General features: G+C 42.0%; 1 protein-coding gene across 3 annotated transcripts; it reads left to right on the top strand.

Annotated features, from left to right (window-relative positions):
* The first annotated feature begins 297 nt into the window (after positions 1-297).
* On the top strand, positions 298-13183 carry LOC120058176 (protein FAM122A-like). Of its 3 annotated transcripts, none has more exons than XM_039006654.1 (11): positions 298-489; positions 980-1233; positions 1790-1844; positions 1957-2010; positions 2791-2834; positions 3028-3106; positions 5529-5630; positions 5749-5834; positions 5977-6041; positions 10630-10741; positions 10923-13183. In XM_039006654.1, exons 2-11 carry the CDS (start codon positions 1124-1126, stop codon positions 11065-11067), a joined length of 852 nt encoding a protein of 283 aa, XP_038862582.1. In that variant the 5' UTR covers positions 298-489; positions 980-1123; the 3' UTR covers positions 11068-13183. The 3 variants fall into 3 exon arrangements, with proteins under 3 accessions (XP_038862582.1, XP_038862581.1, XP_038862580.1); XM_039006653.1 differs by having other exon boundaries at positions 1766-1844; positions 3028-3082; XM_039006652.1 differs by having other exon boundaries at positions 1766-1844.
* The last annotated feature ends 13190 nt before the right edge of the window (positions 13184-26373 follow it).

Raw genomic sequence — 26373 nt, 5'->3', positions numbered from 1 at the left:
AGCTCTATCAAATTGAAATATGGCACCTCACCTAGATTTGAGTTAAAGAGAGGAATTAGGCAATGTTGTCCTATCTCCCCGTACCTGTTTTTATTAAACACCTCCAGACCTCCTTCAGCTCTTACCTAGCAGCAGCATCAGTTAACCGACATTTTGACTGTATGACGTCACCAGGAAGTAGCTCACAACCGCTGCAGCCATTGGTCACTTGTCTGCTTTTCAAACGGGCACACCGGCAAATTGAGGCAATTTAATTGGATCCGTCTGCTGTCGGTCACCCTGCAAGCATCAAAAGGGGCGGGAAGTTTGGTATTGGAGATTTCTCGGCGGCTCCAGTAGCAGATTAATAAACACAATTGATCATTGAGTTCAGCGACCTAAACGATTTCATTTTACTCAGAGTTAACGTATTGTGAAGAAGGGAAATGCTCGATATATGGCTGAGGGAGAACTGTACAAGTTATGTAGGTTGATGGTCGTCTGAACATGGTAATGAAACTTTCAAGCTAGCATAGCACCTTCATCAATAACCATTTGATATAACGGCGTTAGCTAGCCTGTGTTAGCCAGCTGGCTTGAAATCATAATATTCGAGCTAACTCACGTAATAGTTAGTAGCGAACTAATAATATTGTGCCATACTACAAGCTAACACGACGTCAATTGTCGAAGTGTTTTAATTTGGCTAACTGGTCTTTCTAAACAGTTGACTACGCATCACTTTCTTGCTCGAGACCATTAACGTTAGCTCGCTTGCTAGCTAGTTTCATTAGCAAGTAGCTAGCTAGCGACTAGGCATTGTGCCTGTGTGGCTAGGCTAACTAGCACAGGCCAGGGCTTTGAGTGAGCTGTGATTTGCTAGCCCATTAGGAAAAAGGACTTCGTTTCAGCCAAAGAACCAAGAAAGAATCTTCAAGAGCGTCACTTGCTGGAACTTGAGCCAATATAAACTAACTTTATACATGTTGATATTTTTCAGATCCATCAATCAGCATTGGAGTAGCTAACGTTACCTACGTAGAACGTTGCTTTGCATCACCATGTAGGTTCACATACTGGTGGTCTGGAACGTTGCAGGCGTTTCTGAAGACATCTCGAGCCAGCTAAACGAAAGGACACCAGGATGAGCAAACAAGAGAAGATGGAATTGGATCTCGTAATCCCATCAACACTAGTTCAGAGCGACGGACACCTGAGACGATCCAACAGCGCCCCAATGATTAATGGCTTAAGGTTTTCAGAAAATGTCTTTCACCTCACTTGTATCACTTTAAATGTCAATTTGGTCACTGCTCCTCACATTATTTCTGACTTGAGATGTTGATCTAGTCAAACTACATGGCTTTTAATGTGCTGTGAAACGTAAAGTTTTTTTTTTTTTTTTTTTGAAGTGCCTTCATTTTGCTGGACCTCTGCAGTAACTAATGAGGGGGTCTATAATAATTACACACACCTTCTCTGATATGAGGAGTGTGGACAATTCAGTAATGCCACAGCAGACCAGCGGAGTTAACAAGGCCACCAGTTTCTCAAGATCAGGCTGTCGGTAGTATAATGCTGACATTCAGAGCATAGTAGTCGAAGAATGTGTTCCAAGTGTCATCCTATTCCCTATACCGTGCTCTACTTTTGACCAGAGCCCTATCGCACCCTATTGCCTACATAGTGGGCTATTTTGGGACCTGGTGGAAATAAGTGTACTATATTGGGAATAGGGTGCCATTTGAGACATCAAAGTGGTGTTAATCTTTCTGTCCATTTTTAGTGATAATTCCCAGGTTTTCCACAGAGAGATTCTACGCAGCAGGAGAAACAGCACCACTGTTGTCAACCGCCCTAATATGGTATGGAAATTGGAGTGTAATCAAAATAATATGCATAATACTCCTACTAAGTAATATCTTATAGACAGGGGGATTCATTTAATTCATCTTGCTCACCTTCACACACATGCAGGTCCCTTCATCGCCCATTCGCGTCCCCAGCACAAGGCTTCATCAGATCAAACGGGTAAGTACGACTGCAGTGCACACACTTGTCATGGAACCAAGCTATGATTTTAGCTGCTTTGCATTTCAGGCCTTCATCCGTGACTGACAAACGTGCTAGAGCCATAGACTGCCTCTCAAATGGCACCCTATTTCCGATATAGTACACAGAGCTCACGGTTTCCCAGAGCAGACCTATTGGTAGTACTCTCCAACAACTTTCACTCTTGATTGTCAGCCCGTTTGATCCATAGGCGAGATACTGTAATAGCACTGACCAACTGAATCTATGCTTCTTGTTTATTGTGGTGGGGGGGTAGATCAGCTTTAATATTGCAGATGGGTTGTTGCTTCCATCAATGTCATTGTTTGCGTTACTTCCAATACCCCATTATATTTGCAAAAAAAATGTATATATACATGTGATGAACATGCATATCTATCTCTCTTTAAAAATATATATTTTCCTTTATTACCCTCCAACCCTACCACCCCTCCCCCAACTGGAGTAAACTAGTGAACAATAACGCTAAGGCCTTTATTTCCAGCTTATTCATACTATATACAATTTATGGACAGTTTATTTTACAATAGCTCTATTTTATTTGTTTTTACTCCTGTCGACCCTCAACCTCACCCATCTCTTTCTGGTGTCCACCCGGTTTGATTTCTATTTGCCATATCTTTCAAACTGCTCTTTCACAAAAGTTCTTAACATATACGTTTCTACGGACTCAGTATGTTTTACATGAGTTATCTTGTTATTAGTTATTGTCTATGCTACTTGTTTGTGGTACTACAGGAGGAGGGTGTGGATGTGATGAACAGAGAGACAGCCCATGAACGGTAAGAGACGCACGTGGATTGGGACAAGTTGGTGCATGATGAAATTCAGTTTATTGGCCTTGAAAGCATTTAATTTATTAACCGCTCACTCGTCGTGTGATTGTATACTATGTCAATAACCGCGGTTGCGTATCATTGGATCAACCCTTTGAGGGAAAAAGCATATTCATAGATGTCTGTGTTTTCATCACAGGGAGGTTCAAGCAGCCATGCAGATGAGTCAGTCCTGGGAGGAGAGTCTGAGTCTGGTGAGAAATGATGATGCTCCCATGGTAACAATAAATATGAATATGAATACCCCCCCCCCAAAAAATATATTAGGCTTACGCACTCCACTATTTTGGAGGCTCTTACCACTTCAGCGTTCATGCAATTTGGCAGTGCATTAGTATGTTAGATTACTAAGCCATCATCCGAAAACTAAGGTAGTGCATTACAGAAAGGGTGCTATTTGGGGTAGAGCCTTTCACTTTGTATATTTGGTATGATGGTCTGCCTCCACATTGCATTTTGTGTCCCTCGGCCAGTGAAAGCCTCTCTGTTGTAGGGAGTGTGGCCCATGCCGGAGTAACTGCCATAGAGTTAGCAGGGCCACCAGTCTCTCAAGAACAGAATCAGGGGGACAGATATATTGTGGTGAGGGGACAGTTTGTGTGTCGGTTACATTGTGCAATATTTATGCTCAAAATGCAGACTCCCCTGAGTTCTTTCATGCAATAGTACAAACCCTACTGGGATGTGGTGACTTTAATCAGATTTCAGACAAAGACGTTGACAGATCCAGCCCTTTGCCCCAAATCTGTGCCAATGAATTAAGGCTGAATGATATGTAAATATTTTTATTTTGCATGTTATGGCACTTATGCCAGAATTGATAATTGGTGATTATTTATTTTTTAACCTGGTGAAGGATCTTAAGACATTGGAACTAAGCTTTGCTCACTCTAGAGATAGGACCACACTAAGTAAGATTATTTGAGGCAAGTACAGTATGAGCTGAATAAGTTTCACCACAAAAGAAGATGCTCTATTTCGAGCTGAATCGGGAGAAAAACCTTAGGAAGCACCGTCCTAATATTGAGTTGCCCCCCTTTTGCCCTCAGAACAGCCTCAATTCGTCAGGGTATGGACTAAAAGGCGTTGAAAGTTTTCCACAGGGATGCTGGCCAATGTTGACTCCAATGCTTCCCACTGTTGTTAAGTTGGCTGGATGTCCTTTGGGTGGTGGACCATTCTTGTTACACATGGGACCCTGATGAGTGTGAAAAACCAAGCAGTGTTGCACTTCAAAGGCACTTAAAATATTTGATCTTGCCCTTTCCCCCTCTGAATGGCACACATACACAATCCATGTCTTAATTGTCTCGAAGGCTTGAAAATTCTCCTTTTAACCTGTCTCCTCTATCTACAGTGATTGAAGTGGATTTAACAGGTGACATCAATAAAGGATCATAGCTTTCACCTTAGACAACCTTATACCAGAGGTTTTCAAACTGCAGTCCGTGGCCCCAAAGTACGGCAGGGTGTCAGTTTTTTTATGTTTTGGGGGGATTTTATGGGAAGTATTTTATATTGCTAGCTGCACAGAATACCATTGTGGATACCGTTTTTATGTCTCTGCATCCCAGATGAAGGAAGTTGGAGGTAGTTTCACGAGCCAATGCTAACTAGCATTAGCGCAATGACTTGACGTTTACAGGAACAGTTAGCATAAATGGCTTCATTGCAAAAATCTCTAACTATCCCTTTGATATGGAGGAAATTAGTATTTATATTTTATTTGTTAACAAAATGTCACACTTCCCCACAGTTCAATGGCAAGAGGAAGTCAAAACAATGAAACTGTCTACCAAATCTATTCATTTTAAAATGTTGAATACTTAGATAAAACATTTTTGCTAACATATGATGGGGGGGTCGCTAGTTTGCCTTTGCGGGCGTCCCTGGGCAAGGAACGTTTGAAAACCCCTGCCCTAACCCCTAAGATTACAGGAGCACAGGAGAATCCAACAATTTCCTTGTCCCGGGAGGTTCTGATAAATGTATATTGTATAAAAATTTAGACGCAACAATGCTACCAGATACCCATAAACTTTCAGTCATTGCGCTAACAGTAGTTAGCATTTTCTAGTGAAACTACCTCTTAACTTCCTTCATATGGGACACAGACACACAAATTATATCTTGAGTTCATCTGACTCTTGGTAAGTAGATAAAGGGTCTCATTGCCATAATCCTGAAGTATCGCTTAAGGGCTCTGACTGGGTATGGGATCCATTGCTGCAGTGGTCAGCAGGTGGGGCTACTAACTAGTTATCCATGTTCTTAGATACACAATGATCTGAGAATATAATTCATGACATAGAAAAAAACATGCCACATTATGAACTTGGTCTTTGGTCGTTAGACTTTAAGCTGTAGGCCTGCCTACCTCTGGAGGGGATGGGGTGGGTGGGAATGGAGACGAAAGTATGGTTTATGTTAGGCTGTATATGTCTATGTATCTTATATATTTTGTCTCGCCTGAATAAATCAACTATGTTATTTTAATAATCATTCAGTAGTATATTAGCAACAACCACCTCATTGGTATGATTTGTATGCTCACCACCACCACCTTACAGTTGAATGGATGGTGGTACAATACAGTTTGATTATTGCTGATTACAGTTTTGCTTGTGCTAATACCCACAGAGTGACAATGACTTTGAGAAATCTGCATCGTCGTCCCCAAAGCGCATCGACTTTGTGCCTGTGTCCCCAGCACCATCCCCTACAAGAGGGATAGGGAAGAAGGTATGTGCATTGTGCAACCACTGCAATTTGTACGGATGCCTGGCAGTTAGGACCACAAATGTTTCTCTGGCAGCGAGTCCTGGCTCATAATTATGTATTTCATTCCTCCAATGAGCAGCAGTGCTTCTCCCCTTCATTGCAAATTCTGGTGAGCAGCAATGGCCTATCCCCCAGCCCTATACCTAGCCCAACGCGGCGCTTCAGGTGAGTGCTCTAAGGGTAGCTCTGATTACTGACAACTCCCATTCATAGTTCTACACCACTTTTGCCTACAACTGATGATCAGAATGTTTATTTAGTAACTGCTATAAATGTTGCTTCGTTGTCGGTCTTCTCTTGTCTCTAGCCGGCGGAGCCAAAGCCCCATTAACTGCATCAGGCCCAGCATCCTGGGGCCCATAAAACGTAAAGGTGGGTCTGTATTTTTTTTTTATAGATATACACTACCGTTCAAAAGTTTGGGGTCACTTAGACATGTCCTTGTTTTTGAAAGAAAAGCACTTTTTTTTACGGTTAAAATAACATCAAATTGATCAGAAATACAGTGTAGACATTGTTCATGTTGTAAATGCCTATTGTAGCTGGAAATGGCTGATTTGATGGAATATCTAGAGGCCCATTATCAGCAACCATCACTCCTGTGTTCCAATGGCACGTTGTGTTAGCTAATCCAAGTTTATCATTTGAAAAGGCTAATTGATCATTAGAAAACCCTTTTGCACTTATGTTAGCACAGTAAAACTGTCCTTTAGACTAGTTGAGTATCTGGAGCATGAGCATTTGTGGGTTCAATTACAGGCTCAAAATGGCCAGAAACAAAGACCTTCTGAAACTCGTCAGTCTATTCTTGTTCTGAGAAACAAAGGCTATTCCATGTGCGAAATTGCCAAGAAACTGAAGATCTCGTTCAACACTGTGTACTACTCCCTTCACAGAACAGCGCAAACTGGCTCTAACCAGAATAGAAACAGTGGGAGGCACCGGTGCACAAATGAGCAAGAGGACAAGTACATGCCAACCCAGGAGCTCCGTATCCGGCTTGTTCACCTGCGGGATCGGCCAATTTAAATTGACCGATTCCTGTAACGCAGTAAAATTGTTAATTGTTTCAGCGAGTCAGAATGAGTTTTTCCCCACAAAAGGGCTTTATTACAGACATAAATACTCCTCAGTTTCATCAGCTGTCCGGGTGGCTGGTTTTAGACAATCCCGCAGGTGAACAAGCTGGATGTGGAGGTCCTGGGTTGGCATGGTTACACGTGCTCTGCAGTTGTGAGGCCGGCTGAACGTACTGCCAAGTTGTCTAAAAAGACGTTGGCGGTTGCTTACAGTAGATAATTTAACATTAAATTATCTGTCAACGCCTCTGGTGGACATTCCTGCAGTCAGCATGCCAATTGCATGCACCGTCAATTTGAGACATCTGTGTGTTGTGACAACTTAACATTTTAGTGGCCTTTTATTGTCCCAAGCACAAGGTGCACCTGTGTAATGATCGTGCAGTTTAATCAGATTGATATGCCACACCTGTCAGGTGTATGGATTAACTTGGCGAAGGAGAGATGCTCGCCAACAGGAATGTATACAAATTTGTGCACAAAATTAGAGTGAAAAATAACTTGTGCTTATGGAACATTTTTGTGATCTTTTATTTCAGCTCATGAAACCAACACTTTACATGTTGCATATGTTTTTGTTGAGTGTGTATATGAGCGTACAAACAAACTGGTGATTGTTGGGACATTCTAAAAGCCAATCTGAGGGGTAGAATTATCTTTGTAATACTTGTAGTAATTTTTGGGGAATTGGAAGGACGAAGTTAGACATGGAGAAAGATTTTACGACATTGGGACTAAGCTTTGCTCACTCTAGAGATAGAACCACACCAAGTAAGATTATTTGAGGCAAGTATGAGCTGAATACGTTACCACAACAGAACATGCTCTATTTTGCCTCCCGAGTGGCGCAGTGGTCGCTGTGCCACTAGAGATCCTGGTTCGAGCCCAGGCTCTGTCGCAGCCGGCCGCGACTGGGAGACACATGGGGCGGCGCACAATTGGCCCAGTGTCGTCCGGGTTAGGGAAGGGTTTGGCGGGCAGGGATATTCTTGTCCTATCTCGCACTAGCAACTTCTCTGGCGGGCCTGGCGCAATGCACGCCGACACAGTTGTCAGGTGCACCGCGTTTCCTCCGACACATTGGTGCGGCTGGCTTCCAGGTTAAGCGGGCATTGTCAAGAAGCAGTGCGATTTGGCTCGGTTTTGGAGGATGCACGACTCTCGACCTTCACGTCTCTTGAGTCCGTATGGGGGTTGCAGCGATGGGACAAGACTAACTACCAATTGAATACCACAAAATTGGGGAGGAAAAAAACTTGAGTATGAAAACCCAGCACTGTTGCAGTTCTTCACCCAAACTGGTGTGCCTGGCACCTACTATACCCTGTTTAAAGGCACTTACCTTTTGTCTTGCCCTTTCACCCTCTGAATGGCACACATGCACAGTTCATGTCTCAATTATCTTGAGGCTTAACAATCCTTCTTTAACCTGTTTCCTCACCTTCATCTACACTGATTTGAAGTGGATTTAACAGGTGACCTCAATAAGGGATCATGGCTTTCACCAGGATTTACCTGGTCAGTCTGTCATGGAAAGAGCAGGTGTTCATAATGTTTTGTACACTGTATGTACAAGTCAAGTTTGGACACCTACTCATTCAAGGGTTTTTCTTAATTTGTACTACTTTCTACATTGTAGAATAATAGTTAAGACATCAAAACTATGAAGTAACACATGGAATCATGTAGTAACCCAAAAAGTGTTAATCAAATACAAAATATATTTTGATTTTAGATTCTTCAAAGTAGCCATCCTTTGCCTTGATGACAGCTTTGCACACTCTTGGCATTCTCTGAACCAGCTTCACCTGGAATCTTTTTCCAACACTCTTGAAGGAGTTCCCACATGCTGAGCACTTGTTGGCTGCTTTTCCTTCACTCTGCGGTCCAACTCATTCCAAACCATTTCAATTGTAGTTGTCTTGGGTCTCTCTTTATGTAGTGTTGTCTCTCTCGTCGTGGTGTGTTTTGTCCTATATTTATATTGTATTTATTTTTTATCCCAGGCCCCCGTCTATGTAGGAGGCCTTTTCCCTTTTGGTAGGCCGTCATTGTAAATAAGAATTTGTTCTTAACTGACTTGCCTACTAGTTCAATAAAAAATTGGGTTGAGGTCTGGTGATTGTGTAGGCCAGGTCATCTGATGCAGCACTCCATCACTTTCCTTCTTTGTCAAATAGCCCTTACACAGCCTGGAGGTGTGTTGACATTATCCTGAAAAACAAATGATTGTCCCACTAAGCGCAAACCAGATGGGATGGTGTATCTCTGCAGGATGCTGTGGTCGCCATGCTGGTTAAGTGTGCCTTGAATTCTAAATAAATCACTGACAGTGTAACCAGCAAAGCACCATCACACCACCTCCTCCATGCTTCCCGGTGGGAACCACACATGCAGAGATCATCCGTTCATCTACTCTGCGTCCCACAAAGACACGGCGGTTGGAACCAAAAATCTCAAATTTGGACTCATCAGACCTAAGGACAGATTTCCACCGGTCTAATGTCCATTGCTTGTGTTTCTTGGCCCAAGCAATTCTCTTATTGGTGTCTTTTAGTAGTGGGTTCTTTGCAGCAATTTGACCATGAAGGCCTGATTCACACAGTCTCCTCTGAACAGTTGATGTTGAGATGTGTCTGTTACTTGAACTCTGAAGCATTTATTTGGGCTGCAATTTCTGAGGCTGGTAACTCTAATGAACTTACCCTCTGCAGCAGAGATAACTCTGGGTCTTCCATTCCTGTGGTGGTCCTCATGAGAGCCAGTTTCATCATAGCGCTTGATGGTTTTTGCGACTGCACTTGAAGAAACTTAAAGTTCTTGAAATGTTCCGGATTGACTGACCTTCAAGTCTTAATGCAATGATGGACTGTCATTTCTCTATGCTTATTTGACCAGTTCTTGCCATTTAATATGGACTTAGACCTAATTGGTAACATACCATCTTCTGTATACCACCCCTACCATGTCACAACACAACTGATTGGCTCAAACACATTACGAAGGAAAGAAATTCCACAAATTAACTTAACAATGCACACCTGTTAATTGAAATGCATTCCAGGTGACTACTACATGAAGCTGGTTGAGAGAATGCCAAGAGTGTGCAAAGCTTTCATCAAGGCAAAGGGTGGCTACTTGAATGAGGTGTCCAAGCGTTTGACTGGTATGAGCAAAAATATGAACGCAACAGGGAAATTGTTGGTTTCATGAGCTGAAATAAATGTTCCATATGCACAAACAGCTTACCTCTCACAAATGTGTTTACATCCCTGTTAATTACCATTTCTCCTTTGCCAAGACCTCACCGGTATGGCTCTCAAGAAGCTGATTAAACAGCATGATCATTACACAGTTGCATCTTGTGCTGGGGACAATAAAAATACCACTTTAAATTGTGCAGTTTTGTCACAACACAATGCCACAAATGTCTCAAGTTGAGGGAGCATGCAATTGGCATCCTGACTGTATGTATGTCCACTAGAGTTGTTGCCAGATAATTGAGTGAGTGGGGATTCTGAGGAGTATTTCTGGCTCCAATAAAGCCCCTTTGTGGGGAAATACTCATTCTGATTGGCTGGGCCTGGCTGCCAAGTGGGTGACCTATGCCCTACAAGGTCCACCTATGGCTGCACCCCTGCCCAGTCAGGTGAAATCCATAGATTAGGGACTAATTTATTTATTTCAATTGACTGATTTCCTTAACTGTGATTCAGTAAAGTCTTTGAAGTTGTGTTTTGCGTTTTTGTACACACACACATTATACTAGAGCCACTTCACTTGCCCCTTTGAACTCCTGTTTTGGTGAAAGAGGGCATTTTTGTGTGAGGTGTTTTATGTCCGTTCTCTCTTGATGAATGTCTGTGCCTCCCCTTCTCTAGGGGAGATGATGGAGGTGGAGAGCCAGCCAAAGAGGCTCTTTCATGGAACCACCACCATGCTGTCCTCTGATTTGCCTGCTCCCCAAGTCCAACTGACAGACTTCAACTCCTGGTGATTGTTCCTCAAACTTCATAAAAGCCACTGCATGTTTAGGCCATTTGGTTCACAATTTTAACACTTTCAGTCCCCTCTGCCATTAGGCTAAACCCTGCACTTTCATATGATGAGCAGAATCACAATGTGACCCACTGTCATTGAATATCTAACAGTTTGCGTGCTCTCCACTTGCCAGTCTCTGTCCGCCAGACGTGCTAGACGGCAGCCTCAGCAGTGTGGGTTCTTCCACTGGCTCGCCAGCCAAGATGGAGGGAGTCTCGGAGTGTCCTTCCTCCAGCAACTATCCCTTCACCCCCCTCCACGACCACTCCCCAAAATAAACAAGGGAACATGAGACTCTAAACGAGGGTGAAGATGAGGCACAAAAGCCACCTTGGCTGTATGAGTTTCCTTCAGACTCACCCATTTCACTTTTCTTTAGTTAATGTGGGATTCCCTTCCCCTGCTGGTTGCTTTCGCTAGGCTGTTTGCTAGGGGAGGAGAGAAGGTGTGTGTTTGCATTGAAAGGAAACCAAAGCCTTGGATGTGTGCTGTGTGGACGCACCATGCTGTAGTAGGCCCTAGTAAGAGTAGGGAGTGATTGTGGATGCTATGTACACCAGCTGCTAGATATAGGTCCTTTACATGGTGCTGCTTAGCAACACAGTGGTCGGAACCACCATGTCTTTTACCCTGCATCACATCACCATGTCAGCTCCCAGCCACAGTACTGGGTGGAAAATTACTGCCAGGATATGGAGAAAGACCTCCATTAAGTCTGTTTTCTGAAAAAATCTCCAAGCCTTTTGGTGAATGTGCACAAAATTGTCTGCAGACATTGTATGAATGAAAGGATTAAACTTGTTTTTCCCGCTTTATATAATTTTGTAAGTATGTACATAATTGTCAATTTATTATTATTATTATTATAGGTTTGTGATTGGCCCTGTGCCCGTATGAACCGCACAGCTTCAACAGTGAACGGACAATTCCCTCTAAACAGAGCGGATTAGGAATTCTATTCCCTTAATTCTTCCAGGGGTGCGAATATGGTCGTTCTCTACTCGTCCTTGTACTGTAAGAGAAGAAAATGGTTATCCTCAGTAGTACTTAGATGTAGGGGATCAAGGAACTGTCATTCTGGTTGATGCTCTACCTTTTTGTTAGCCCTTAATCTAGTCCTTCACTGGCATGCTGCAACTATAGTTGCCAATGAGTTGGGTAATGTCACGTCCACCCATTGTCCTTGCAGATTGTACTAGGGGAACGGCACGAGAGGGGGCTCTCAGGATTGGAACACGAGAGACTCCGATCTCTGAATCCTGTGTCTTTGCCAAGGCATTGCTATAGACGTGCAGCCAAATTAGTTTTCACTTCAGAACCTTTTTATGAAATAAATTGTTTTCTTGTTTGTTGGAGCCATTTATGTAAATTGAACAGATTTATTTTTTTTGCCTACATAATTGCATTTGTTGGTACTAAATATTAGAATAGCTCAACCTGTTCTCCTTTGTTCCCTGAAATGAAATCAATAGAATTGTTTAGGACAAGCACACTGGTGCATGGAACAAAATCATGCCATTATATTTAAAAAAGGGACATGTGTTGTGTCCATATACTGTGGTCAACATTTGTCATAGCTTTTAGTGCATAATGTTACACTGGATGTGTTGTTTATGAATAAAATGCGCAATGAACATTCGTAAGCAATACCAAAGATTGAACAGGGGAAATGTAAAGACAAACTTAAGTTTTCTCTGAAAATCCAGTTGTACACTGATTCACAAATGCATTTTTAGACCATTTGTAAAACATTTGGGCTAAAGTCATTTCAGTTCAACCTGTACGAATGGTCTCTTAAATTGATTTCTTAGTTATTTTTCCTGTCATACAAGGTATGCCATTGTACAAAGGGAGTGTGAAACTCCACTTTGTCATATACAAGCAAGAGTGATTGTAAATCCTTTTTATGGAAGTAAGTCATTGATTTAAAAAAAATCTGAAATGATGAAGTTTTGAATACAGAATGTTTTTTCCCTTTGTTTATTTAGAAAAATGGCAGCCGGTCATTCAGGTCTGCTTGCCCTGCTGTCAATATGATTGGAGTGATTTTATTGCTGTCCATGTTTTATTTTGTCCTGTTCATTTTTCAATGTCTGCAATATGTCTACGGCATGAGATGGGCAGAGTAAATCAAAGTGTTTATGTACGTGATGGGACGGTGGTAGACTAGTTAGACCACCAACCCTTTGCTCGTGTCCCTCGCTGGACTGAAACATTTCCCCTGTGATCCTTTCATATCAAAGACATCTAAGCAGGAAAGGGTAAATATGTTTGTCTAATATTTCCATTCAATGACTGGTGTTCAGCTTTGTTGTTGATAGACTTGTTACATTTTTTTTTTTTTTTTTTAAATATATAATTGGGCCCTCTTAATAAAGCATTGGATTGACAATTGGTTGGAAGAGTGGAGTTGTTTCTGCCCATCTAGTCATAATGCATTTGATGGCCTTGTAGCAAGTCCCAACTCAACTGACTACAGTACAATCGGAAAGTATTCAGACCCCTTCACTTTTTCCACATTGTTACCTTACAGCCTTATTCTAAAATATATTTTAAAAAATAAATAAAAATCAATCTACCCCATAAAGAGAAAGTGAAAACATGTTTGTAGAATTTTTTAGCAAATTTATAAAAAACAGAAATAGCTTAAGTATTCAGCCCCTTTGCTATGAGACTCTAAATTGAGCTCAGGTGCATCCTGTTTCCATTGAACATCCTTGAGATGTTTCTACAACTTTATTGTACATGATTTGGAAAGGCACACACCTGTCTATATAAGGTCCCACAGTTGACAGTGCATGTCAGAACAAAAACCAAACCCTAAGGTCGAAGGAATTGTCCGTAGAGCTCCGAGACATGATTGTGTCGAGGCATAGATCTGAGGAAGGGTACCAAAAAATGTCTGCAGCATTGAAGGTCCCAAGAACACAGTGGCCTACATCATTCTTAAATGAAAGAAGATTGGAACCATTAAGACTCTTCCTAGAGCTGGCCGCCCGGCCAAACTGAGCAACCGGGAGAGAAGGGCCCTGGTCAGGGAGGTGACCAGAAACCCGATGGTCACTACAGAGCTCCAACGTTCTTCTGTGGAGATGGGAGAACCTTACAGAAGGACAACCATCTCTGCAGCACTCCACCAATCAGGCCTTTATGGTAGAGTGTCCAGACTGAGGAAAATAAACAATTTAATCCATTTTAGAATAAGGCTGTAACGTAACAAAATGTGGAAAAAGTGAAGGGGTCTGAATACTTTCTCAATGTACTGAACATAGTCTTGGGCTAGAGGAAAGTGCTGAGTAGGTGACCTGATCACTATTTAGAATAGTATAAAGGACATGGCCTTACTACTGATATTGTGCTGATTTGATGGCACAACATTGACATTGTACAGCAAGTAAACCATTGTCTTTCACGGGAAGAGGACATTTTCTTTTGGTCACATGTCAAACCTTTTTGTATTATTGTAAACTCAGTAAAAAAAAGAAATGTCCCTTTTTCAAGACCCTGTCTTTCAAAGATAATTTGTAAAAATCCAAATAACTTCACAGATCTTCATTGTAAAGGGTTTAAGCACTGTTTCCCATGCTTGTTCAATGAACCATAAACAATTAATGAACATGCACCAGTCGTTAAGACACTAACAGCTTACAGACGGTAGGCAATTAAGGTCACAGTTATGAAAACGTAGGACACTAAAGAGGCCTTTCTACTGACTCTGAAAAACACCAAAAGAAAGATGCCCAGGGTCCCTGCTCATCTGCGTGAACGTGCCTTACGCATGCTGTAAGGAGGCATGAGGACTGCAGATGTGGCCAGGGTAATAAATTGCAATGTCCGTACTGTGAGATGCCTAAGACAGCGCTACAGGGAGACAGGACGGACAGCTGATCGTCCTCGCAGTGGCAGACCACGTGTAACAACACCTGCACAGGATCGGTACATCCGAACATCACACCTGCGGGACAGGTACAGGATGGCAACAACAACTGCCTGAGTTACACCAGGAACGCACAATCCCTCCATCAGTGCTCAGACTCCGCAATAGGCTGAGAGAGGCTGGACAGGGCTTGTAGGCCTGTTGTAAGGCAGGTCCTCACCAAACATCACCGGCAAAAATGTCGCCTGTGGGCACAAATCCACCGTCGCTGGACCAGACAGGACTGGCAAAAAGTGCTCTTCACTGACGAGTAGCGGTTTTGTCTCACCAGGGGTGATGGTCGGACTCACGCTTATCTTCGAAGGAATGAGCGTTACACCGAGGCCTGTACTCTGGAGCGGGATTGATTTGGAGGTGGAGGGTCCGTCATGGTCTGGGGCGGTGTGTCACAGCATCATCGGACTGAGCTTGTTGTCATTGCAGGCAATCTCAATGCTGTGCGTTACAGGGAAGACATCCTCCTCCCTCATGTGGTACCGTTCCTGCAGGCTCATCCTGACATGACCCTCCAGCATGACAATGCCACCAGCCATACTGCTCGTTCTGTGCGTTATTTTCTGCAAAACAGGAATGTCAGTGTTCTGCCATGGCCAGTGAAGAACCTGGATGTCAATCCCAATTCCAGGTCCGTATTATGACAAGAACCGGTCAAATAAGTAAAGAGAATCGACAGTCCATCATTACTTTAAGACATGAAGGTCAGTCAATCCGGAACATTTCAAGAACTTTGAACGTTTCTTCAAGTGCAGTCGCAAAAACCATCAAGCGCTATGATGAAACCCAGAGTTACCTCTGCTGCAGAGGATAAGTTCATCAGAGTTACCAGCCTCAGAAATTGCAGCCCAAATAAATGCTTCACAGAGTTCAAGTATTTGTATTTTGTATTTATTATGGACCCCTGCAGCAGCTACTCTTCCTGGGGTCCAGCAAAATTAAGGGAGTTTATACAATTTTTAAACATTACAATACATTCACAGATTTCACAACACACTGTGTGCCCTCAGGCCTCTACTCCACCACTACCACATGTCTACAGTACTAAATCTATGTGTGTGTATAGTGCATATGTTATCGTATGTGTGTTTGTCTATGCATGTTTCTGTGCCTATGTTTGTGTTGCTTCACAGTCACCGCTGTTCCATAAGGTGTTTTTTTTAAATCGTTTTTTAAAATCTAATTTTACCGCTTGCATCAGTTACTTGATGTGGAATAGAGTTCCATGTAGTCATGGCTCTATGTAGTACTGTTCGCCTCCCATAGTCTGTTCTGGACTTGGGGACTGTGAAGAGACCTCTTGTGGCATGTCTTGTGGGGTATGCATGGTTGTCTGAGCTGTGTTCCAGTAGTTTAGACAGACAGCTCGGTGCATTCAACATGTCAATACCTCTCATAAATAAAAGTAATGATGAAGTCAATCTCTCCTCCACTTTCAGCCAGGAGAGATTGACATGTACAGTTGAAGTCGGAAGTTTACATACATTTTAAGAATGTGAAATGTTAGAATAATAGTAGAGAGAATGATTTATTTCAGCCTTTTATTTCTTTAATCACATTCCCAGTGGGTCAGAAGTTTACATACACTCAATTAGTATTTGGTAGCATTGCCTTTAAATTGTTTAACTTGGATCAAATGTTTCGGGTAGCCTTCCACAAGCTAACCCACAATAAGTTGGGTGAATTTTGGCCCATTCCTCCTGACAAAGCTTGTGTAACTGAGTCAGGTTTGTAGGCCTCCTTGCTCGCACATGCTTTTTCAGTTCTGCCCACACATTTTCTATAGGATTGAGGTCAGGGCTTTGTGATGGCCACTCCAATACCTTGACTTTGTTGTCCGTAAGCCATTTTGCCACAACTTTGGATGACCCCAAGTATGCTTGGGGTCATTGTCCATTTGGAAGACCCATTTGCGACCAAGTTTTAACTTCCTGACTGATGTATTGAGATGTTGCTTCAATATATCCACATAATGTTCCTCCATCATGATGCCATCTATTTTGTGAAGTGCACCAGTCCCTCCTGCAGCAAAGAACCCCCACAACATGATGCTGCCACCCCCGTGCTTCACGGTTGGGATGGTGTTCTTCGGCTTGCAAGCATCATCCCTTTTCCTCCAAACATAACGATGGTCATTATTGCCAAACAGTTCTATTTTTGTTTCATCAGACCAGAGGACATTTCTCCAAAAAGTACGATCTTCGTCCCCATGTGCAGTTGCAAACCGTAGTCTGGATGTTTATGGAGGTTTTGGAGCAGTGTCTTCTTCCTTGCTGAGCGGCCTTTCAGATTATGTCGTAATAGGACTCGTTTTACTGTGGATATAGATACTTTTGTACCTGTTTCCTCAAGCATCTTCACAAGGTCCTTTGCTGTTATTCTGGGATTGATTTGCACGTTTCACACCAAAGTACGTTCATCTCTAGGAGACAGAACGCGTCTCCTTCCTGAGTGGTATGACGGCTGCGTCGTCCCATGGTGTTTATACGTGCGTACTGTTGTTTGTACAGATGAACGTGGTGCCTTCAGGCGTTTGGAAATTGCTCCCATGGATGAACCAGACTTGTGGAGGTCTACAATTTTTTTTCTGAGGTCTTGGCTGATTTCTTTTGATTTTCCATTGATGTCAAGCAAAGAGGCACTGAGTTTGACGGTAGGCCTTGAAATACATCCACAGGTACACCTCCTATTTACTCAAATGATGTCAATTAACCTATCAGAAGCTTCTAAAGCCATGACATCATTTTCTGGAATTTTCCAAGCGGTTTAAAAGGCACAGTCAACTTAGTGTATGTCAACTTCTGACCCACTGGAATTGTGATACAGTGAATTATAAGTGAAGTAATCTATCTGTAAACAGTTGTTGGAAAAATTACTTGTGTCATGCACAAATCAGATATCCTAACCGACTTGCCAAAACTATAGTTTGATAACAAGAAATGTGTGGAGTGGTTGAAAAACGAGTTTTAATGACTCCAACCTAAGTGTATGCAAACTTACGACTTCAACTGTATATTATTAATGGTAGCTCTCTGTGTACATCCGTGCTGCCTTGTTCTGAGCCAATTGCAATTTTCCTAAGTCCTTTTTTGTGGCACCTGACCACATGACTGAACAGTAGTCAAGGTGCGACAAAACTAGAGCCTGTAGGACCTGCCTTGTTGATAGTGTTGTTATGAAGGCAGAGCATTGCTTTATTATAGACAGACTTCTCCCCATCTTAGCTACTACTGCATCAATATGTTTTGACCATGACAGTTTACAATCTAGTGTTACTCCAAGCCGATTAGTCATCTCAACTTGCTCAATTTCCACATTATTTATTACAAGATTTAGTTGAGGTTTAGGGTTTAGTGAGTGTTTTGTTTCAAATACAATGCTTTTAGTTTTAGAAATATTTAGGGCTAACTTATTCCTTGCCAGCCACTCTGAAACTAACTGCAGCTCTTTGTTGAGTGTTGCAGTCATTTCAGTTTCTGTAGTAGCAGACGTGTATAGCGTTGAGTCATCCGCTTACATAGAAACTCTGGCTTTACTCAAAGTCAGTGGCATGTCGTTAGTAAAATTTTTGAAAAGCAAGGGGCCTAAACAGCTACCCTGGGGAATTCCCGATTCTAACTTTTATCAATAATGTCAAAAGCTGCACTGAAGTATAACAAGACAGCCTCCACAATCATTTTATCATAAATTTCTCTCAGCCAATCATCAGTCATTTGTGTAAGTGCTTGTTGAGTGTCCTTCCCTATAAGCATGCTGAAATTCTGTTGTCAATTTGTTTACTGTAAAATAGCATTGTATCTGGTCAAACACAATTTCTTTCCAGAAGTTTACTAAGGGTTGGTAACAGGCTGTTTGGTCGGCTATTTGAGCCAGTAAAGAGGGCTTTACTATTCTTGGTTAGCAGATTGACTTTAGCTTCCCTCCAGGCCTGAGGGCACACACTCTCTCGTAGGCTTAAATTGAAGATGTGGCAAAATCATCTTTTGTCAGACCCCAGTGGTTTGTCATTGTTGATAGACAACAATAATTTTTTCACTTCTTCCACACTGACTTTACAGAATTCAAAGTACAATTCTTGTCTTTCATAATTTGGTACGATATACTTGGATGTGTAGTGTCAGCGTTTGTTGCTGGCATGTCATCCCTAAATTTGCTTATCTTGCCAATGAAAAAGTAATTAAAGTAGTTTGCAATATCAGTGGGCTTTGTGATGAATGAGCCATCTGATTCAATAAATGAAGCCGAGTTGGCTTTTTACCCCAAAATTTCATTTAAGATGCCCCAAAGCTTTTTACCCTCATTCTTTATAGAATTTATCTTTGTTTCATAGTGTAGTTTCTTCTTTTTATTTTTATTTAGTTTAGTCACCTGATTTCTTAATTTGCAGTACGTTTTCCAATCAGTTGGGCTGCCCGACTTAATTGCCATACCTTTTGCCTCATCCCTCTCAACCATACAATTTTTAAATTGTATAAAATTTTAAATCCAAGGGGATTTAACAGTTTTTACAGTCATTTTCTTAATGGGTCCGTGCTTATTAGTAACTGGAATAAGTAGTTTCATAAATGTGTCAAGTGCAGCGTTTGGTTGCTCCTCATTACACACCACAGACCAGAAAATATTCTTTACATCATCAACATATGAATCACTACAAAACTTCTTGTATGACCTCTTATACACTATATTAGGCCCAGCCTTTGGAACTTTGGTTTTCCTAGATATGGCTATTATATTGTGATCACTACATCCTATGGATTTGGATACTGCTCTAAATCACATTTCTGCAGCATTAGTGAAGATGTGATCAATACATGTTGATGATTTCATATTATCCAGATACTGACTGTTAGCACTTAGTGGTCTATAGCAGCTTCCCACCAGAATGGGCTTTAGGTGAGGCAGATAAACCTGTAGCCATATTACTTCAACAGTATTTAACATTAGATCGTCTCTAAGCTTTACAGGAATGTGGTTCTGAATATAGACCGCAACACTGCCTCCGTTGGCATTTCTGTCTTTTCGGTAGATGTTATAACCATGTATTGCTACCACTGTATCATCAAAGGTATTATCTAAGTGAGTTTCAGAGATAGTCAGAATATGAATGTCATCTCTTACAAGCAAGTTATTGAGTTCATGGACCTTGTTTCTTAGGCTACATATGTTAATATGGGCTATTTTTAGCACTTTTCTGGGTTGCTTGATTGTTTTTAATGCTTTTTTGGGAAGCTTATCAGAGGTAGACTTACTCATGCTATTTACATTGGAGCTGATAGTGCAGGGTGAGCTGCATAAAGTGGTCCTCCTACTATTGCACACCACCTCAGTGCTAACAGTGTAACTCTGGTTTATAGGCTTATGATTACTGCTCACAATAGCTGTAGGATAAACAGATGTATTCGGTGCAATTAGGGGTACTTAAATTAAATTACTTACATTGTGTTTGCCAATGCCCCTGTACATTTGATGCAGCATTATGACGACTCATTGTCACAATGGTAGGGATTAACTGAGCTGGTCTTGGATCATTTACCAGTCATTGTTTCAACGCAGCCTTGAAATGTGTGGACAGAGTCCAGGAGCCAAGATGATTTAGATGGACTCCGTCATTCCTGTAGAGTATCTTCTGTTTCCAGAAGGTGTCAAAGTTATCAATACAAGTGACTCCAGCAGAGCTACAGTAGTCTTTTAACCAGATGTGTAATGCCAGCAGTCTGCTGAATCTTTCACACCAGTGGCCAAACGATGGTACTGGATCTGAAATTATTGGCAATTTTTTGGAGTCTTTTAATGCTAAAATCAGTTCTTTAAAACCAATTTTCAAATGTTCCCGAGCTAGCCCTCCTGATGTCATTTGACCCCACAGTGACTACGACAGTGTCAGCTCCCGGCATCTGTGGTAGAACAGTCGGATGCAGCTTTGTTATGTCCTGTACTCGTGCTCCTGGGTAGCACAGGGTTTTTACCTTGGGGACCGAGATGTTTCTCACCATAGAGCTGCCTATGATGACAGCTGGTGATGTTGAATGGGCCGGTCTCTCAGGCAGCCTCACGGTCTGGTGAGGCTGGGAGCTCCGAGGATCTGAACCCGAGGTAGAAGCCATCGGAGAGGGGGACAGCTGCAAAGAAACCACTACTAAAGGACACCAATAATAAGAAGAGACTTGCCTGGGCCAAGAAACAACCGCCATGTCTTTGTGAGACGCAGAGTAGGTGAACTAATTCTCTCTGTATGTGTGGTTCCCACCATGAAGCATGGAGGAGGAGGTGTGATGGTGTGGGGGTGCTTTGCTGATGACACTGTCAGTGATTTATTTAGAATTCAAGGCACACTTAACCAGCATTCTGCAGCGATACGCCATCCCATCTGGTTTGCGCTTAGTGGGACTATAATTTGTTTTTAACAGGACAATGACCCAACACACCTCCAGGCTGTTTGACCAAGAAGTAGAGTGATGGAGGGCTTCATCAGATGATCTGGCCTCCACAATCACCCGACCTGAAACCAATTGCGATGGTTTGGGATGAGTTGGACCGCAGAGTGAAGGAAAAGCAGCCAACAAGTGCTCAGCATATATGGGAACTCCTTCAAGACTGTTGGAAAAGCATTCCAGGTGAAGCTGGTTGAGAGAATGCCAAGAGTGTGCAAAGCTGTCATCAAGGCAAAGGGTGGCTACTTTGAAGAATTTAAAATCTAAAAGATATTTTGATTTGTTTAACACGTTTTGGGTTACTACATGATTCCATGTGTTATTTCATAGTTTTGATGTCTTCACTATTATAGAAAATAAAGAAAAAACCTTGAATGAGTAGGTGTGTCCAAACTTATAACTAGGCAAGTCAGTTAAGAACAAATTATTATTTACAATGACGGCCTACCCCAGCCAAACCCGGCCGACGCTGGCCATTTGTGTGCTGTCCTATGGGACTCCCAATCACGGCCGGATGTGATACAGCCTGGAATCAAACCAGGGACTGTAGTGAGGCCTCTTGCACTGAGATGCAGTGCCTTAGACCACTGCACCACTCGGGAGCCAGTGTATAATCAACACTTAACACTACCGTATCAATTTGGTTCTCTTCACTCCTTAATTGATGGCTAAAATGGTTCTTATAAAAATACCTTATCTTGAAACCCCAAATTGTTTTATTTTTTTTAACCTTTGAACTTGAGGGCGAACTCATAGGGATTGTAGAGGATGAGCACCTGCTTGTGTGAGGTCTGCTCATCTGCGTAGATGACGAGCTCTGTGGGGAACACGAACACGGGAAGGCTTCCTTCCACTATCTCTGGCTGTCGACTCTGCTGCTGCATTGGCTCCAGCTGAGCTCACTCCCACGTCCCTTTCTCTCGTCCTCTGTGTCTGGCAGGGCCCGCTCTCTTGAAGCTCTGCAGGCGTGTAACCTCCCCTCATGTGCAGATGGCCCTTCCCACTCACTCTCAGCTCCTTAGCAGCATGATGTAGCGATGCACCCTGGTAAATAACAACAGTCTCAGTGGTGAGACTTCATTCCAACCAAGTACACCACAGATGAATGACTAATTGTGTATACAGTGAGTTATGGTAAATATATATATTTTTATCCATATTTCTTCGCTTCATTAACTTGTTATGAATTATGATAAGGGTGATTTTACATATTAATTTATGGTTCGATGCCATTCCATTGTACCAATAGCAGTACCTGTGTACAATACAATGGGCACACCTCAAGATTAAAGGATTTGTGGTGTGGTCACATAAATGTATTTTCATTTTATTTAAAATGGCAACAATCTATGTCATAGGGTGGGTGTTGGAGGGCGATCGTCCATATGGCCCTACTGCAGATTATCTTTCAATAACATATCTAGTTTGATTCTGCCTTAACGTGGCTAATCAGGAGAACATGTTTTGTTTACTTGGGACAATTTCAAAACTTGACGAAACCTAGCTGCTTTTAGCAACGCAGGTTTACATACTTTTTTTTTTTTTTTTTACTTAAAAAAAAAAAAAATTACCCCCTTTTCTCCCCAATTTTCGTGGTATCCAATCGCTAGTAATTACTATCTTGTCTCATCGCTACAACTCCCATACGGGCTCGGGAGAGACGAAGGTCGAAAGTCATGCGTCCTCCGAAGCCCAACCCAACCAAGCCGCACTGCTTCTTAACACAGCGCGCCTCCAACCCGGAAGCCAGCCGCACCAATGTGTCGGAGGAAACACCGTGCACCCGCCCCCCTTGGTTAGCGCGCACTGCGCCCAGCGCGCACTGCGCCCGGCCCGCCACAGGAGTCACTGGAGCGCGATGAGACAAGGATATCCCTACCGGCCAAACCCTCCCTAACCCGGACGACGCTAGGCCAATTGTGCGTCGCCCCACGGACCCCCCGGTCGCGGCCGGCTGCGACAGAGCCTGGGCGCGAACCCAGAGACTCTGGTGGCACAGCTAGCGCTGCGATGCAGTGCCCTAGACCACTGCGCCACCCGGGAGGCCAGGTTTACATACTTTTAATTGTATTGGGTAGCACAAAAACAGTCCAAGGGAAGCCAGAAGTTGAATACATTTCCATTTCAACTTCCTGTGCCAGTGGGCAGGAAGGTTGGTCATTAGGACGGGGGGATTTGAGAGAAAATATCTCGATGATCGTATTATTAAACAGACGTTCCAAACGTGGGTCTGTTGTAGAACCACTTCCTCTCTGTTGATGTAAAACAGTATGCTAATGTAATGATATTGAACTCAAAATATGCTAATGTAATGATATTGAACTCAAAATATGCTAATGTATGATATTGAACTCAAAATATGCCCAACGATAAAGTCTGGATAAAGTGCAATTCCGTGACTTTGGCAAATATACCTTATTTTTTTGCTGTGGTATCGTTTTGGTATCGAGTAGCGTGATGGTATCGAGTATTGTGATAGTAAACCTGGTTATCGAAGTCAAAATTCTGGTATTGTGGCAACACTACTCGCTGATGAAAGATAAGGGCCATATGTTTTGAAAGCCACAAGGGATGATTATTGAAGTTTCTAAATGTTAAAACAGCGTTGGCATTGTAGTTCACATGAGCCAGCCATGTTGAAGCTAATAGCAGAAAACTGTAGGGAGAAGGCAGCATGCCACCTAGAGTTTGAGAGCTAGATGAAACCCAGCCCCGTGTGAAATGGTTTTGCAATAATTGTAGATCACTTTGAACTTTGAATAACAAAGCACCAGAGGACAAAACATACACTAAGTGATACATTTATTAACACAGAAAACTTTACTCTCGGTAACTATTGTTCCAAAATATGCAACTGTTAGCTGAATTTCAACATATCAAACAATAATATTAGCTACCTTACAAATCCAAAGGTAATGTTACATTGGACTGAACATTATAAGAGCTAAGTAGCTGAGAATAAATATATTGCACTCTAGTGAACCCACTCTATAGCTAGAGTGCAATATATTTAGTCTCAGCTCTTATAATGTCCAGTCCAATGTAATGTTACAAGCTATAGGTTAGCTGACAACGTCACAAAAACGATGTGGGCTCTTCCATCGGTCAGCGTGTTGTTGTGATTCTGGATAGCCAGATTGCTAGCAAGAATGACAAGAAACTGCAATGTGAGGAATTGTAAGAGGCTCATTTCAGCTTTTTTTTGATATCACATCTTGTTTTGAGGTATTTTGACTGATTTCATGTCAATGCTAACATGGCTAAAATTCACTAGCTAGCCAACCAACAACTAACAATGTATTTAAGTGGTCATTGTGCAAATTCTAATTTTGCTGAAATATTGTATTAGAATATGCAAATTAGGCGATCTCATTAAATATATTAAATTCATTTTTCTGAACACCGGATGAAGTCAGCCTAAATATTTTTGTTTCATTTTGTAAAGACATGTCCAGAGCAGATTGTGGATAAATACTTTTTTCATCTTTCTATCTGTGAAATGCACTGAACAAAATAATAAACGCAACATGTAAAGTGTTGGTCCCATGTTTCAAGAGCTGAAATAAAAGATCCCCACAATTTTCCATACTCACAAAAAGCAAATTTTTCTGAAATTCTGAGCACAAATTTGTTTACATCTCTGTTAGTGAGCATTTTTCCTTTGCCAAGATGACCTCCATCCACCTGACAGGTGTGGCATATCAAGAAGCTGATTAAACAGCATGATCATTACACAAGTGCACCTTGTGCTGGGGACAATAAAAGGCCACTAAAATGTGCAGTTTTGTCACACAACGCAATGCCACAGATGTCTCAAGTTTTGAGGGCGCATGCAATTGGCATGCTGACTGCAGGAATGTCCACCAGACCTGTTGCCATTGAATTTAATGTTAATTTCTCTACCATAAGACGTTTTAAAGAATTTGTCAGTATGTCCAACCAGGCTCACAAACGCAGACCAAGTGTAACCACTACAGGTCAGGACCTCCACATCCGGCTTCTTGCAGGATCATCTGAGACCAGCCACTGGACAGCTGATGAAGCTGTGGGATTGCACAACCAAAGAATTTCTGCACAAACTGTCAGAAACCATCTCAGGGAAGCTCATCTGCATCGTCATCCTCACCACGGTCTTGACCTGACTGCAGTTCGGCGTCGTAACCGACTTCAGTGTGTAAATGCTCACCTTTGATGGCCACTGGCACGTTGGAGAAGTATGCTCTTCATGGATGAATCCCGGTTTCAACTGTACCGGCAGAAGGATATTGTTTACAAAAATGTACAAAAACACAAGAAATGTATGTTATTTTTTAAATTCTGATATGCATTATATGGCGTCCTGTGGGCGAGCGGTTTGTTAATGTCAAAGTTGTGAAGAGCGTACCCCATGGAGGCTGTGGGGTTATGGTATGGGTAGGCCACAATCAACAGCCTGATCGAAGGAGGTGTGTCGCGCTGCATGAGGGAAATGGTGGTCACACCAAGTTTTCTGATCCATGCCCCAACCTTTTTTTTAAGGTATCTGTGACCAACAGATGCATATCTGCAATCCAAGTCTTATAATATCCATAGATTAGGGCCTAATGAATTTATTTCAATTGACTGATTTCCTTATAGGAACTGTAACTCAGTAAAATCTTTGAAATTGTTGCATGTTGCGTTTATATTTTTGTTCAGTGTACTACATTTTTCCAAATGAAATGTTATGTAGAATAAAAGATTTACAGCATATCAACAATTCCGTCTGGGCAAGTCTGGAGAATATAGCTAAGGCAGTGGTTTGATATGAAAATGAGGTCGTGGGAGAATTTCCAAAATCCTGGTAATAAAAATGTAATCATTAAAAATATATATTATAATATCTTAGTCTCTCAGAATCATTGTAATATGATAAACCTTAAACAATCGAAATGAAAATTATTCAAATCTAAGCCGCACTTGACTGTTGCACCAGTGTTCCTCCGGGTTCAATTTTGGGTCCATTATTGTTCACAATGTATATTAATGACAGAGGAAAGAGTGTTAATACTTGTAACATTCATCTCTATGCAGATGACACAGTTTTGTATTCCTGTGCCACCTCAGTGCAACAGGCCATTCGTGAACTTCAGTATGACTTTGATTCAGTTCAAAAATCACTTACAGATCTTAAATTAGTGCTAAATACAAGTAAAACCAAGCTCATGCTGTTCTCTAGGTCACAAAATGTTGACCCTGAGGAC

This window comes from Salvelinus namaycush, chromosome 13 (assembly GCF_016432855.1).
Source record: "Salvelinus namaycush isolate Seneca chromosome 13, SaNama_1.0, whole genome shotgun sequence".
Taxonomy (NCBI): domain Eukaryota; kingdom Metazoa; phylum Chordata; class Actinopteri; order Salmoniformes; family Salmonidae; genus Salvelinus; species Salvelinus namaycush.
Note: the sequence above shows the minus strand (reverse complement) of the source record. Positions and strands in the feature narration are given on the sequence as shown.

Coding starts and splice junctions, on each gene's coding strand:
- LOC120058176 (XM_039006652.1), top strand. CDS start 1,124: ATGAGCAAACAAGAGAAGATGGAATTGGATCTCGTAATCCCATCAACA. Junction 3,107..5,528: donor GAAATGATGATGCTCCCATG/GTAACAATAAAT, acceptor TAATACCCACAG/AGTGACAATGACTTTGAGAA. Junction 6,042..10,629: donor GGGGCCCATAAAACGTAAAG/GTGGGTCTGTAT, acceptor CCCCTTCTCTAG/GGGAGATGATGGAGGTGGAG.